Source organism: Argopecten irradians, chromosome 4 (assembly GCF_041381155.1).
Source record: "Argopecten irradians isolate NY chromosome 4, Ai_NY, whole genome shotgun sequence".
Classification (NCBI taxonomy): domain Eukaryota; kingdom Metazoa; phylum Mollusca; class Bivalvia; order Pectinida; family Pectinidae; genus Argopecten; species Argopecten irradians.
The window spans coordinates 43,625,810-43,643,799 of NC_091137.1; the positions used below are offsets into that span (position 1 = coordinate 43,625,810).

General features: G+C 33.3%; 1 protein-coding gene across 1 annotated transcript; it reads left to right on the forward strand.

Annotated features, from left to right (window-relative positions):
* Positions 1-2,154: 2,154 nt before the first annotated feature.
* Positions 2,155-16,337, forward strand: LOC138321778 (uncharacterized). Its single transcript, XM_069265727.1, has 2 exons — positions 2,155-3,025; positions 15,213-16,337. The coding sequence occupies exons 1-2, from the start codon at positions 2,616-2,618 to the stop codon at positions 15,277-15,279; spliced, it is 477 nt and encodes a 158-aa protein (XP_069121828.1). The 5' UTR covers positions 2,155-2,615; the 3' UTR covers positions 15,280-16,337.
* The last annotated feature ends 1,653 nt before the right edge of the window (positions 16,338-17,990 follow it).

Here is a 17,990-nt window from a genome sequence, read left to right on the forward strand (position 1 = left end):
GTGGGTGTATGGAATCATGATGCGGGATAAATATAGAAACGTCAACTAGGCGCAGCATCACGGATAACAAAGTGTCCATGTAATTCGTTTCAAATTATAATAAGCGGAATAGTCATTGTCGAAATTTATTTTCAATAGATGCAAATGACCACTAATCTATCATATAGCCGGATATCTGACAGGATTGGTTTTTTTGCGGTTTCGCTAAAAATTGATATGTTCGCAAAAATTTGATTCGCAAAAATCTAAAATTAAGGATTAAATAGTCTGATAGTGTCATATCGCAAATTTTCAAAACTGCTCAACTTTGATTTTCTCATATTTTTTTTCCTCATTGAAAATGTTTACCCACAAAAATAACCAGTTATACAGTATTTTCAAGATGGAACTGACTTGAGTAATGAAATGGTCCCTTATATAATTGTTTACTTGTCATTTATTGGAATTCGAAATTGAAATACATGTATTAATATATTTCACTAGAAATCGTAAGCAAAATGACTGGTCTTATGACATCTGTTTTGTTTCCGAATGTATGCATTATGTTCTGTCGTTATTAACGAGAATTACACAAGAGCAAACACTATCTAAAATATAGATTGTAAAGGAGCAACAAGAATAGCTTAATGGCCCGATTTCTTGAACTTATTTAAAACTATGTGGATTTCGCCAACTGTTTAACAAAAAAAAGAGTATAATTTCTGTTTTGGTTTGGAGCGCTCAATTGAATTATTTCGTCGGTAGAAATATTCGTTTCAACATTATAAAAAAATATTACATTTTTTATGTTCGTTGTTCCATATCAACGACGAAAACAATGAAAGTTTCCCCTGAATACAAAACCAACCTTGGTATGGCGAAAGAGATGCGTTTTAGTATTTAAATCTCATCATAACTAGTGTGTGCCCAGTTTCATGAACATTCCTTAAATTTAAGGTATCCCTTTACTTAAGCATTACAGATTTTAAGGAAGGCTCCTTAACTTAAGATTTATCCTGTACTTCTGTAATGCTTTCTTGTGGAGAATTTTAAGTTAAAGAACTTCCTTAAAAATAAGGTTTGTTCATGAAACTGGGCCCTGCGTCCTGATATGTGACGTAGATCATAGATAGAATCATAGATAGAATCAAGCACATTTATCATAACATATAAGTTGTTGCTTTTATGTTGTATAGTGAACTAAACTTTTACTAAATGAAATATAGTGTATCTTGAAGGAGACATTTTATTGATACAGTTCATGTCATGAAAGGTTGGATTCAGAAACAAGTACAATAGACTTATATTTATCCGTCTTCACGAGTCTCTCATATATTTTTATACTGTGGATTTAAGAAAAAGCATGAAAAGATGTTACACGAGAGATGAAAGCTTCAATAATATTGAATATATTTGAAAACTTCCTTATTTTAAGATTTATATGTTTTAATAAGGAAGTAAAAGATTTTCAAAATCGATATGCTATTTATTTATTTCCATTGCATCAATTTGATAATATTTAATGATGTGAGCTTACATGTCTTTCGGGGATGAGTACGCATTAAATTACCTAGCCCAAAAATACATGTTGGTTTTCAATATGTACAACGTAAAATAGGCACAGAAAATTAATCAGGAATATTGTCCATTTATTTTCATGACTGTCTCTTTTTTTGAAGCGTGTGAATACATTGTCCCCCCAGTATTGTTCATACATCAGAATGCATCCGACTCCTAAGGGACTCGTTACTATTGCCATAAAATTATAGGGCGTGGCTTATTATACAAAGCCAAACTTCATCATAACTGGCAAAAGTTCCAGGCCGGAAATTACATGTATTTTGCCAGATCATAAATGATTCAATATACCATAAACTTGGCTGATCTTTAAGGTCGCTATCATGCAAAGATATCCTCCGGATATATCAAATTAAGCATGTTTCTTTTAAATTTCTCTCATTGTTAAAATGAATTATTAATTGCGGATCTAGTCAAATGAAAGTCAAAGGGTGGTTTATGGCGAGCACAAGGGGATTACAATTCTAGTGACACGATCAGAACGACTGGCCTCTGTCATTAAATTACGATCCGAATCAAAAAGGATGGGCGATCTCTGCCTATCCGTGGTTTGATGATCATCATATATATACATATAGATTTAGATGCCTGCTTCACATATTACTGCGCAGGACCATCGACGACGGACGAACTCCTCATTAGAATTTGTGTGACTACGCGCTGATACTTGATAGGACCTATGTAGTTAGTACCTGGTGTATATGCTCTCTTCACTCTGTAGATACGGTGGAATTTAAACCCGCGTCACTTTCATGTTTTGATATCAAACTTGTACGTAGATAATATTTGAGTTTAATTTAAGAGTTTAATTTTGTTCGATAAGTTATATAGACTCGTCGGTGTAATACAGCCTAAAGGACGACCATTAGACAATCTCGTGTGTGAAGTTCCATCAAAAACAACTCTAGTGGATTAGAGGTTTTAAAACATATCTTCGAGGTGTGACTATTCTACTGTTTGCCCAGGGTTTGGCAAACAAATCTTACGTCTTAAGTAGTTTTACGCTAACTATACAGCTTGTTCCGGAGTAAATATTAGGATAAAACTTTTAAAACAAAATGGCTTTCGAATATAGACACGGTGAACAGATATTATTTCTGGTATTAGTGTTTTCTTGTTTAGCTGCGGCAGGAAATGGAAAGTTTCTGGAAAGGTTCTGCAAAATAAGCTGTAACAGAGGCAGAGGAGGAAATCTTTGTGGATGCAACGGTTTCCATTTTGCCGGAAAGAGAACATATTCAGACATTTCAGAAAATCCTTCTTCTTCACATTCTCAGAAGAATTATTTAAATAATGACTTAACAGATTTGGAAAATGTTGGTGATTTCGGTGTGGACAACTTGGGTGGCATGCCGTACAAAGAGAAACAGATTCTACAGGAATCAGACCAGCTACAAGTGGAACCCAAACGACTAGAGAATGTACGAGTATTCATTCGCTGGCTTCTACAAAAATTAAACGAAGCGAGGTAAGAATTCTTTTGACAAAAGAGAAATTGAAAATTCAATTAGAAATAATATTTATGTTGAACATTGCTAGTCATACAGTGTTTTACAGAGGTGATACGGAAATATTTTGGGTCAATATTTTGAGCGATATCGAACCTTGTGAAAAAAAATCTAATTTAAAAATATTTTCAAACTTTATTTCTTGCTAAGTCAACCAACAATAACACGTGGCGTCATATGTGATAAGCTAAAATTGATTAGGACATAACCTCAAAACTTCCTAAAGGTTTCGATATGTTTGATAAAATGGATTTTTCTGTAACAAAATAATGCCAGTTTCGTGTGTTGTACTATAATACTACTCTGGCCTACATGTCGATCAGAATTAGTTGTTTTTTTTCCATTTCATATTTACGCTTGGTCAGTTAAAGACAAATACTAATTATATTTGCATTTAAGCTTGCGGAGAGTACCAAGTACACCTGTGTCGATTAATTATTAATTGATAGAAATCCATATGTTTGCCAACCACAAAAGCGCTGACTAATAACTCCATGGAGGGTAATATCGAATGATTGGCACATCCTCATGCAATATGGACATAACATCATATGGACGATATCTCTGTATGCGTGTAGGGGACAAATTAAACAAGCCAAGCTCGAGTGACATCACTTTATGCAAAGAAACATGATTATTTCATTTTTTATCAAAAAAATTTAAAGGCAGTTAACAAAAATCTCTACTTTTTTAATTATATTTTAAAAATGTACAGAATTTACCCATAATTGGTCTATAAGTTACAAGTAGCCGATTGATATTGTTTTGGACAGCAGTCCGGTTTAATTGTGAGTTGGGTTTTTTTTTTTTTTTTTTTTTTTTTGGGGGGGGGGGGGGGGGGGTTGGGTTGGGTTGGGTTGGGGGGGGGTTGGACAGTCACTTAAAGCCAGTTAAAGGTTAAATGGAATATTAAAATACTTGTTTGTTATTATTAATCAAATGACATTTTATTACATTTATAGTAAACAGGTTCAAAAAGCGTGATGAATGAAATGTTTAATTGACATGTATTGAAATAGATAACATTACGATTTGGGAAAAGTGAACACTTTTCATTCATATCCATTAACCGTTAATTTGTGTTCTTACGTGTTGATTACGTTGTTTATTTTGAAAATGCTTAGTCGACTTTAACATGTAATCGATTTCTACTTATTATCAGCAGTAATTAATAGTGGATATTACATTAAAGTCCTCCGGGAATACAAAGTACATCAAATATCAAGGTTTCATTGTAATACAAAGGAAAAAAACAAGGGAAACATGTAGGTGTTATATTTCAATTCAGATAAAGCACCCATTTAATATAATCGAGTTCAAATGAAGTTTGTTCTAATGTGATAAATTCTTATTCTTTTATTTTGAATATTATAAAAACAAATACATTTAAAACAATTTATCTTCAAATATAACTCGAGAGCCGAATATAATTGGACAATAATTGGTAAACCGTTACATGCCAGGGTTCGTGGATTACAGTCGGCCATCCCTATTTTGAACAGCGCGTGCACTGTCTGAAAATGTATCCGATTTCACTTGCTGGTATCAATTGCACATAAAGACAAAGGTAGCTAACCTTTTCTATACAAAAACTGTAAGATCTAGTTAGACAAACGCATGACTGGAAAGTATTTCTATATTAGGAACAAACAATAATTCAATGTCCGAACATTTCTTAGATATCTAAATTAGGTCTAATACAGAAGATGTTCATTGAAAAACCGGTCAAAGGATCCTTTGCCTTCTGGGAAATTTTGTTTCGTAATGTAATTTCAAAGACTCTTTCATTCAGTCTTTAAAGATGCCGTCTCGTGTATTCGATTTAGATCCAGAAAGATAAAGTGAAGAGAGAGAGAGACATTAAAAGAATAAAAGAATACATGTAGAAATGTGAAATAGGATATCAATATGGATATTCTTATACTGTATGCATGCAAAGAAAATAATACAATGACTCAATACTGGGAATAGAGAATGGGTAAAGCGTAATTACCCTTTAACTACAAAAGATACTATTTTAAGTGAATATGCAGTATCGTGATTGATCTAGGGGATATATGCATAAAGTTGAGTTAAACATCAATCAAAATGTTTATTTAGTTAAGATTTACAAATCGGCAAATATTTATATGTCAATTTTCGTCATATCATTAATATCAATCGATTGAAAAAGCAGATAGACTTCATTAACTTCCTATATAATTATGCAAGCTTACCTCGAATACTCGGATAGCTCGAAGCGTTACCATCGTTCTGTTCGAGTAACCAAGGTTTGACTACCATCATTCTATTCGAGTTACCAAGGTTTGACTGAAGTTCAGTGTATAGAACACCATAAAGACAACAGTTATTAACTTCAATCCACGTTAATATGTATTAAATATACAGAAATATATGCTAAAATGCCTTTGTCAATGATTTAAATTGCAGTATTAATAAGCTAAAGTTGTATCAAGCCCCCTCCCCCCTCCCAAAAGGTCTCAAGTGGACTTTATCAATGAAATCTGGAACGTTAACTAAACCGATATCAAAAGAAAGAGAGGGAAATAATGATGCCAATGTGTGTTTATGTGCTATCACCAAACATTAGCTCATATAAGTACAGATGTATTGATATATCTTCATTTTGTAAGTCAATGATAGTTTTTAATAATCTGTGCCATATTAATATATATATACATGTATATATAAATGAAAAATAAAACAATTATAAAAAGTAGTTTTAATAGAACTAACAATTATTGTTAATAAGATTGATATAACTTAGATCTGTACGTTAAATAAAATGAAATATATTGTTAATAAGATTAATACAGTAATGACCTCATCGCTTTACTGTTTTAATTTGTGTCTGTATGTACTTAAAAGTAGCCACAGTAAGGTTAATACTTTACCTTATCTACCTCCTGACTTTCAATAACCAGTTTATCAACTAACTCCTCTATCTGTTTATTTGAACAAAAAGCTCTCAGTTATGATTCATGATTACCGCGTAGGCCTGCCCAAAAGATTCCAACATCAGTTTCTGTATTGTGCTGTATTTGTAAGATAAAGATGTTTAATCCAACTTTAATTCGTCTTTTAAAAGCTTAACATTTCTTTAAACATACATTTATAAGGCAAAATATACCTAAAGGCCTTTTTAAATAAGGTAAGTATCCATTGAGCAAATATTATGTATACCTTAGCATGATGCTGTAGTATGCGAGAGATCTACTTTGTACTAGGTGTCGTTTTGTGTGGATATTTTATATGAGATAAACTAACTTATTTTTTCGCAGAGACCTAATTTAATGACGATTTTAATTCACAATTTAAACTAAAAAAACGAAATTGTTGCATTTTTCGACGAATATTTTCTTAAATTCCGCGAATATTTACTGAACGCAAAAATAAATGGGATTGCAGTAACTATAGCAGCTTAACTGCTCGAGGATTGTCAGTATTATCATAAGATGGAAGTACAGCTTTTAATGAAACTGAAAAAGAAACACTGTTGAAGATCAAACCATATCGAAATATCAAACGGAATAGATAAACCAAGAATAATGATTCAAGGACACCAAAGATGAGAGTAGATCGAGTAGATTTTAAAAAAGTGGACAATTAATGCTGCATTATTTGTGAAAAATACTTTATCTTCTAAATGACGTAAGAATCAATAAGAAACACCAACTCAATGTTCCTATTGTAACGTAACGACTGGGTCGATATTGCGATTGTTACTACAATTATTTTGATATAAAATTCAGGACCTTTACTTCGGTCCCTTTCTGGAATCTTTAGGGTGTATAAAGCCAAATTATGAAGATGCCAGACAAACAAGCAAAAACGACACTTAAAACAGATTGACGAAAGGAATACCAAATAAGTGTTTCAATTTACCGAAAACGTTCAAATTTACGTGAGTGGATATAGTTTTATTACACAAAATTAATGTTTTGAACGTTGTCTCGTTCGATAATGGTCATCTTAAGCGCAGCACAGTTTCTATCTTACCAATGCCATTTCAAGAATTAGGTTATACCTTCAACATCTGTTTTAAGCCAGTTATTATTGTTAATTTAGGTCTTAGTATGTATTATCGTGTAAGAAGTTCTAACGAACCTGCTATGTCTAACGTAAGATCACCATAAAATACCGTTACTACATTTCATGCCTGATTTATCTTGACCACCCATTGTTATTTATCACAATATGCATTATTTCAAAACTCTCTATAATGTCTCCGTACTATACAGAGAGACACATGCATTCGTGTAATAGAACGACCGTGATGATAATGAAATGCTTGTAGAGACAATTTACTCATGCACGGAATGTAATAAATTACTTCCGCACGAGTTAAGACCGGAACTGACATTCCCAAGGGAGGTAATCCTGTCGTTACATATGTATTAATGTGTTTACATTGGATTTAAGCTGTCGTTTGCACCCACCCTAAATCTTTTATGAACATATATGATGTCTTAATTAGATTGGATTTTCATCGTTAAAACTTATCAACCGATAATTTTGATATATTGACTCGCCAGTTCTGTCATGGACAATTTCTATCTAGCTAAACATTAAGGTGGCGCTCAATTTATTCGTGGACTGTGTGTTTCTATATTCAAGTCCGTAGATAAAGTGCATGATGAAGACCGAGAGACAGTTTAAGGGCTAATATTACGTAACTCTCTTTATTCCTGTACTGCATATTTTATACAAAAATCTATGAAAACACACTTCAACATTAAACAATAAAATGGCAAATGATGAATAATGGGGGATAGTTTTATGGTAAAAATTACGTAGATATCTCTCTATCACTGCCTATTATTTTTTACATAAAAATCTTTGAAGACACGCTTCAACAATAAACAAAAATTAATGAAAGATGAATACTAGGGGATAGTTTTAAGGTTAACATTACGTAGATTTCTGTCTTTTCCTGGACTCCTTATTTCATATACAAAAATTCTATAAAAATACGCACTAACATCATGATGAAAACATTACAATCTATTTATATTAACACGCCTTGACTTAACAATGTATTATAATTGTATGGTTGGAACTGTCTATGAACGCTTACTACATTGAAACATCAGGTTCTATTATCTTACTGTTAACAACTTTATTTTCGCGGATACATTTTGCATCTTTGTTATTTTCAAATATATTCACAATTACATAAATTCGCGATCAAATACTGTTACTGTCAATAGTGCATTTATGATTATATACATTGCATTCACCTTATTCATGAAACATTTGAATTTGCTTTCAAGATCTAGACCAAAATTAAGCAAAAATTTGTAACCCACGAAACAAAACCAAAAAAAAGAGAAAAAAAAATGGTTTACAATATTTTCATTTCCTCTCCATCATCGAGTTACAATGAGGTCATTAGAGTAATGGCATACGAGGACCCCTGTATGATCGGAAACATTGACTTAGCTTGTGTCCTTCGTTCCAACTATAGAAGGCTCATTACACATTTGTACAGTATCTACCCTTATATGGTCTGTTTAATTAGTATCAGGGTCCGGTTGTTCAAGGGGTGTTTAGTTAAATCACAGTTTATAGGCAATGTTCAAATCAAGATAAAAGCATTTCTCGTAAAACTAACTTTACAAAATTTTACAAGCTTCCTAAAAGCTAGATTTTTTACCCACGTACTCATTTTAATGAAGATATAATCACAGGTCTTGCAGAAAATGAGAAATGAAAGTTTCAATAATCAAGCCATTACGCTAATCACCCTGTGAACAACTAAACCCAGAACTTTTAATTAATAACATGATATATATACTAAAACAATTATCAAATGATGAGTTTTTCAGTTCTTCCAATGGTTTATACAACCAAACGGAAACTTTTCACTGACCGCGGTTCTTGTCACATAAAAAAATATGCGAAATTAATTTTATTAAAGCAAGATAGACATAAAACGATAAACAAAAGTTTTATTTTTTTTTCATGATTTTAATCACGTTTGCTTTAAGACAAAATAAATCGGTAAATCGGTGAAACCATCGGCTCATATATGGTTTAATTCTGATTAATGGAAGCTTACGATAACCGAGATTAACGCAAACTTTCTGTACAGTCAACGAACTTTCATTCGAAAAACATTGCAGGAAAATTGATAGTGAGAATCTAGATATTTTAGAACGTTTTTATGTCATGTAACAAGCATTAAATATAGCGACGATCGATGTCTGAACTCAATGGGTTTCGCTTCAACAACTGTATAACGTGTCGATTTCGCAGGTCAACATTTTTTCGGTATTTAACATTCAGTGTTTTAATTGTTTCCACAATAACGGTCTTGTTGAACACACCCTCCCCCTTTTCAGTCTCTGGGGCTGTGGTGGCCAAGTGGTTTAGATTTCTCGACATATGACCACAAGCCCTCCACGTCTGAGTCGCGAGTTCGAATCCCAAGTGGGGCAGTTGCCAGGTACTGACCGCTTGTCGGTGGGTTTTTTCCGGGTACTCCGGCTTTCTTTCACCAACAAACCTGGTATTTCTCACCAACAAACCTGATAAATTCAAATAGGCTATATATGTATATAAATTTGCATGAATATCTTTTTTTTTTTTTACAAAAAATGTAATAAAAAAAACAAAGATTTAGACCCAGTCGTACCGGAATGGTAAGCGCTCTCCCTTTTATACCCACCGTAAGTCCTGTCAAAACCGGATTTCCATCACAAACCCAAATCAACTGGTCCAAAGCATCATCCTATAATGTCCCATAAAAACATCTTTAGTTGCGGTCCTAATTTTCAAGGATGATCTAAATAGTATTACCCGGAGTTTCACCTATCGGCTAGTTTCACCTATCGGCTAGATAACATGGCATCTGTACGTGTAGTATCTGTCCAACAAGCCTCATACATGTTATAAGTCCCTGAAGTATAGCCAATTTGTGAGCGAGTAACATCATTTATAATTTAAGACGTTGCAAATAAAGATCCAAATGCAGCCTTACCTGGCAGGCACATGGGAACAATAGAATTAGTCGGTTACGATGATGCACTTGATAACACTTCAGGTGATAAGCTGGTTTCGTAACCAATCGTCTGCTTATTTAAAGTGAACAGTCGGGCAAAGAAAATCAGTCATAATGCATTCATTGGCCTTCCAAAAGTCCTGACATATCAAAACGGCGGTCAAATTCTGTTTATGTTTTCCAGTTTAGACATTTGAAATGATGGAAAAGACCCGTGTAAATTTAGTAGAGTTGAAAGCGAGGCTGTGTGGAAATGTAAACACGGACATAGCCAACAGGGAGGACATTTTAGGATTCCTATAATAGAAATTAGTTCCTTCGTGAAGAGCCATTTAGATTGGAAATTTTATTTTTCTATTTCGTAAGAAATTATATTGGATTTCTTAACACCATTTTTACAAACTTTAGCCATCCTTTGCCCTACTATTCACTTTTATCAGTTTTTATTTTTGTGTCAAAATCTAACGTCAAATAATTGTAGCAGTTGTATATAGTGTACATAACGACACCGACAACTTCTGGCTTCGCACAAGGCATAATCCCCCCTTTATACAAATGTATCAGTCGGTAGAACAGCGAACCAGTATGTCGGGTTCACTGGTTCGAGCCCGGATGGCAGCACATCAATCTCACCCTGTTTCATGATATTATTTTAGACCATCAAAAGTATCATACAAGTATTTCAGACATCAAAGTTAAGGCAATTTTAATTAAGCAGAGATTCCTCAACACTCAAATGGCTCAATCTAGATCTGCTACCGCTTAAATTGTCACATTTACAATTTTGTTTACACAATTCAAAAGTGAAGAAAATGGGTTGTATTTCCTTATATGTCAAATAATAGAATTCTTTCATAGTACGACAGTGTCTGTATCCAACTGTCATTCATTACACCATAAACTAGTTGATGCAAATAAGGTAAACAAATGCGTAAAATGATTTACCAAGGCATTTAATCCGATTTAACACATAAAGAATTCTTTGATTGAATTTTCCAAAACACAAAATTGAATTGGTTAAATGACAAGTATCGTCAAAAAGGAAGAAATGATGAAAATACCAGATACAAAATTGTCTTCATCATTAAAGTTTATAACAACTGTAAATCGGTCATTTCTGCGGTTTTGACTAAAATGAGAAAATAATATTTTAGTTGCGAATTTGTAAAATTTTCAAGCATTTGTACAGGATAAGGCTAAATATGTTATATTAGTAGTCTTACTTCTTACAATACCAAGAACAATTGATATTATTTTCTTTAAAAAAAATTAAAAAAAAAAGTGTTTTTTTCTCATCAAGCTCGAATTCTGTCTTTTATTCCAGAACCATTGAATAATACTACTATCCGATTTGATAATTAATTTTGCTCCCCGAGACCGTGTGAAGCGCGATAATGATCTTGATAAGTGGAAGATAGATTGATATGTGTTAGCTGTCCCGATGGTTCCCAGTATTAATTAATGACTGACTATCCCAAATTAGATCTAGAAAAATGAGAGGATTACACTGTTTTATTTAGAAAGATGCTGCATTGTTGTGACAGCAACAGATAGCAGTCATTGCTAATTAATTAGCGTGGCCTTAAGGGATTTTCGGCAAATTAAACTATACCAGGAACATTTCATACGCAAATACGTGATGTATTTAATGTTTTATGGGGTTTTTTAAACATAAGAACAAAACATATTTCAAAGAATTTTATTTATACACTTTAAAGTTGTAACGAGCTGGTTAATACTGTATAGCGTTTGAATTTCACGGATGGCTTATTTACGCTTTATTCGCTTGTCATTGAAAAGTGCTAATTTAAATATTCAGTGAAATACGAACTGTATGGAATTGTAGGCAAACCGCGAAGTTTAAACTTCGCGAATAGGTCCCTTATAGGAAGCCACGAAATATTGACACCGTGAATAGTTCCCGTATAGGGAAACTGCGGATTATTGACACCGCCGATACATGTATGTCACTTATAGGGAACCGCGAAATAATGACACAACGAATTTTATGTGCTATACAGTACTAAGTGACCTTGTGACTCTTCGGAATACAAACTTGACCTAGAAACGGAGTTATTTGTGTCAACTTAAGATAGATATTGGGATAATAGGCATTAAGATGTTGACGGTCGTGGTTAAATATAGACACATACTAAAGCTTATAAAGTGTTAACTCCTCCCTTTTATGGATATGGCATCATCACCTTTCGGATCTAGCACGGGACGATAAAATATCTTCCTAATTTCAAGGAGTTTCTGGAAAAGCCTTCTTTAAATTCATTCATAAAATTTAATCTAGAAAAGTTTATCAATCATTATTGAAATCACGGATAAAAATACAAATGCTTCAAAACTTATAAAAATATATTCTTTTTTTAAATCTACAATGACATTCATTGTACAACATCAGTATTTGAGCATTTTTGTAAAATATCACGATCGTTCTTTTCCACTACTGAATAACAAAAGTACAACTAAACGCAAACATTCTGTGTTTTAAAAAGAAATGATTTAAATAATCTCACAGATAAATTAATGTAAGAAACCCACACATATTGACATAATCAATACTAAAGTTAAGATAAAATAAAATCCTCATAGATAATGAATTATGTGAATGACGACAAACGTTGAAACCCTTCAGTTACATGCCGTGAATAAAGCCTTTAAATTGATATAAAACGTCTGATGACGAGAGCTCCAAGAAGCCCCTTGGCACCAGTTATCGGGAAATGGAAATGAGATTAAAGTTTAACAGATAGGAGTGTTACAATGCTATGAGGGTGAATCATTTTGCAAGTCCGTCCTCAGTCCGTCAGCCCTGTGTATTCTAAGAACAGGCCACAGCGCCACCTGTGATTACGGGATCGAGGCAAGGTTGCCTGGCAATCGGAACCAATCAGAAGACCATTTCTCTCCTCACTCGTCGGAGAGCTCGAAGAGGTGATCCGATTGAATTGAAACATGGCCGTAATCAAACGCCACGCTTTTAGATGCAATTTTCGGGAATCCTGTCTGCATGTTGGTTCTGTATAGAGTCTGGCCAAAACAAATTAGTTATTATGTCTAGGAGCTAACGTCACTGAAGGATCTCAACGCCATACAGTATCGAGGATACTTGTCAGATCAGATGTCAGTTTAAAACCTTTATCAATTTGCATTATGTCATATGTTCAAGTATAAACCATTTAACTCTTAGAAATGATTATTGATAAATTTAATCGTAAGTTCTGGCCGACAATGAGTCTATCTTACATTGGACAAAAAAAATACGTGGCTAGGGTCGTGGGCGTATAGTTAATAAAATTACTAAAGTAGATCGCCTCATATAGAAATATGCATCCATTAATGTTGTTTGTAAAATATTAGACATGACATTTGAAGCATAAAATACGTTATTGTTGGTCGACAAACACTTCTGTTTGATGTTTAATGTCACGTAAAGTACTGAAAGACGCTCCATGATTATTAATTAAAGAGGTATTGGAATACGAAGTTCAACTCGCGGGTTCGTATTTCATTACATCAAGGTGTTATATGATCGTCAACCGACCTTGACTTTATATCGAACGCACTGAATGCGCGTGAGATACGCGTGATATGTTTTTTGATGCACGTCAAGAACTATTGTGGTAATAACGGAAAATAGCGTATTGAAACAGAATAAAAGATCATAAGGAAATGTTTAAAGACAAAAAATACAGATGAAATACGCATATAAGTGTTCAATGAACTTTCCGCGATTACAATTCAAAAGAGAATAGCTTAATTGAATAATAACCCATTTACTAATTTCCCCGATGACAGAGGCTTTATACAAACGGGCACTCATATAGAACGAGGCCAAATAATTAGGTATCAAGAAGCGTTTATTATCTGCACATTAAAAAAAAGCATTACTCATACTAATATAAGTGATCAAGTAGGGTCAGAAAGTAAACCAATACTCTCGATATATATATATATATATATATATAAAAATCCGTGACTTTTTAGTAATGTATAATGTGCTTATTGATTGATTATATTTAGCAGTGCCAAAAAAACGCATACGTACTGGATCTCTTCATCTTCATAGTCCTTCAGGGAGCAATATAATATTCCCTGATTAGTCACTAATTAATAATTAATAACAACACAATCTGCAATAATGTGTGATAGTCCAGTGGGCGTGACGGAGACCTGTGGATATACATTTTATGTTATTGTTTACACGAGTTAATTACTCCCACGCATTTCCCCATTGTATGACAAACTACATAGACATCGGTTCGTGACCTTAATTTAGCATGCAATTTATCTAACCTGACCAACGGCTCGAACATTCTCGATACATTGGCCATATCTTTAAGGCACATAAAAGGCCTTTCATCCATGCTTAACACACGATAGAGCTGATAACGAACGAGTGAGACACACCTGGTAGGGCGGGTCTACCCCTATAAGGAGATAAAAATGACGTCAATTTAACATTAAAGAGGGGGAAGTAAACTTTAGCTTTATAATTCAATACTATATCATTTTGTAATCAAATGGTTGCAAAAGAAATTTAGTGCATTATTGTCTTTTTTAATATTTCCAAGCAATTTTATCACAGTTGAAAAATGCCGATGCCAATGAAATGTTTGAGATATTAACGTATTCGGCCTACTACATTTTTTCGCCCTCAAAACATAATTATTTATCTAGAACTCAGCTAATCCTTAGACGTACAAGGTTCTTTACGAAACAATCTTTCATTGAAACTTAAAACATTTACGTTCTTACAATTCCAAAATAAATTAGTCGCGATAATTAAGTGAAATTGTATCCTTTGAACACGGAAATTCCCTTGTTCAAAAAGAAGCAGGCATTGTTTTAGAATTAAATAACGTGAGAACAAAATAAGTTATTGTGGAACTGTCTGTATTTGCCGTCTCTGACAACTATATAAAACAAAGTGTTCAAACGTTTTCTTGTTTAATCTTCCGATCAAAACTAAACTAAAAGAGCAATGGCCTTTTATGCGCGTATAGTGAAGAGGAAACTGATGAACGCAAAATTTATCAATTAAAAGAAAAAATATATATATATATATTTGACAATTTCAAGTAAAATGTATTTTCAAAATGTACTAATAAACGAATTTTTGTCATGTGTTTCAGGTCTGCAAACAGAGAGGACTACAACTACCGTGAAGGGACTGCTCTGACGAATGGCAGACAGGCTTAAGCGGAAGTCATGTGATCAAGTTACCATGGTTACCGTTATTTCCGGAAAAAGCTAAAAAGCTGCTTTTATCGAGGTGTTGAACTTTGGACACTTGTGCTTAAAATATACTTTCTGTATGTTAATGTTAATGGATAAAGACTATATTGTTACAAGTCCAATATACAATACGGAAAAGGGAAAATGTTCAGCATCTAGCTTTATTTTTTGATCGTGAAAAAGTGCTACAAAGCTGACTGACGTGCTTATGACGAAAAGAAATGGATATGTATAGATATTTATAGAATTTAAAACAGTTTTGTTTTGCATATGGTTCAATTTGTAAACAAACAAGGACTTGTGTGAATTTCTCTCACGAAGTGCATAATAATTGATATACCATCCATTTAACCTGTGTCATATCAAACCTGTAAGGCCAGTTCACTATTGGGTACGGAAGCCTGAACGACTAAACAGTACATGAAACTCAAGATGCATTTAAGTCCATCCTTTGCCAGGAAATAGCTCTTGTTGTAACAATAGAGATGAATATCTAAATATAAATAAATTATATTAACAAAGAATATAAAAGTCTTTTTTAAAGACATCCAGTGTGTGACTCATGCGGATTTATTGTCTACAATGATAAACGTCTACATGGGAAAATTTGCATGCAACAAAGTTACATCACATAATAGTACATGTAGGTATTAAATGAAAATTAAAATATGTCACAAAGAAAACTATTTTAGCAAACATAATCACAATCCTCCAGAAACTTTATGTTTCCTTTAATTTATAAAATATCTAGATATCAGCTATTGAAGGACCAATGTATACTACGTCATTTGCTTTTTACATGTTTGTAAGGAATGACTCCATAGACAACAGTCATACATTATCTTATATAGGACGACTTAAGATGTACGTTATAACAAACACGAAGGTGTTTTGTATGTGTGTTTAAAATCCATCGTAGATTGTATGTGTTTCATTATAAGGAAACCCATAAAAATGCATTTAAGATTCTTTTACTGTTGAATATATATATTTCTGATTCTGAATAAAGTTAAATGAAATTCCTCAATAGTTGTTTCTTGTGAAGTAATAAACCACTTGAAAGACTGATACAAAATATTGGTTATAGTTATGTCGCGGGTTAGTAAGTTTTCTCAGTGCAATATTTTTCCCCTCGTAATGTTATCTTTTGATTCTGTCTTAGTTTAAACTTTATTTTATTTGAAACAAAATATTCATGAGGTACACATACAACATAATAAGGATTCAAAAGAAAAAAAGTGTTTACACTTATGTAAATCTGTCTCCTTTTGAATGTAACTAGCGAACAGCATACTTATCTAAAAGGAAAAAACGAAAGAAATGGAAAGGTATTGAAGAAGAGAGAGGATTCAAGGAAAAGTGCAAGAAGGAAGTGCATGATTCTGTCTTCTTACCGAAATGGTAACCTCTACTTCAAGCATGAAGCTTGAGTTAAACAGAACAGATGGTACATGCGCGCAAATCAGGAGTAGAAACGAACGCGAGTATAGTTAAAATCGGATTTACCTTTATCCTTAAAAATGTAGAAAAAAAATACCTAGATGGTGTAGTTCTTTTTTCCAAAATTAGAAAAGGATAGAGCTCTTTTTTAATACAACGCGTCTAGCGTTTGTATTATTGCTACCCGGTTTAGCATGATGTGTAGGACTGTGTAGGACTTGCCCTACAATGACATCTAGTGGTGACCTATTAAACAATTTCATTCATAAACTTCCATTCATAAAATCCCTATTTATTGAATAATATTCCTTTAGGTCAATCAAAATGTTACATTCCCTTTACTGCAATATGCAGTCATGGGAAGCTTGCCTTATTATTGGTGGAATTCACACAGCCTCTTAAGAATATACACGTACATACTCCCTAACTGTGTCTACATGTGTATACAGCATGTACATACAATCTAAATCTGGTGGTGACTCCTCTGTCTAACTTACATAAACTGTTAATGATAATCAAATTGGAATTACTATATAAGACTTATAGACCTCAGAGTTAAAAAGTTAACAGTTTAGAGCTTCTTTCTGTGTACATTATAATAATGCTTTAAAATGATTATTGATAAGGCTGCCCTCATGTGTGCATGGTTTTACCTACATTAGGGTGCAACATGAGTCAAGAGTTTTTTTTCCCTTCTTTATTTTGAAATTGTTAATTTTATGTAGGGTTGGTGGAATTCACAAGCCTCTGTGTAGAATTTAGTTTAAACATATTTTATTGAAACAAAAGGATTGAGCACAAGTTATTTCAACTTATATCAAGCCGTCTCCAACAATATTACATATATACATAATCAACATTTGAAGATGGCAGACTTAAAACATTTTTCAGAAACGAAATCTCATGCATACTCAAAATCAATATAAACATAGAATTAACGTAGTAGTTTTAAACATACAAAGTACATTTCCATTTTTCTTACAGACTCCATGACGGAGAGAGAGAGAGAGAGAGAGAGAGAGAGAGAGAGAGAGAGAGAGAGAGAGAGAGAGAGAGAGAGAGAGAGAGAGAGAGAGAGAGAGAGAGAGAGAGAGAGAGAGAGAGAGAGAGAGAGAGAGAGAGAGAGAGAAATATAGAACGCTTCACGAATTTGCGTGCTCTGTGTAGAATATACACACACCTACTCTACATGTGTATACACTCCTCTGTCTAACTTACATAAACACTGTTAATGA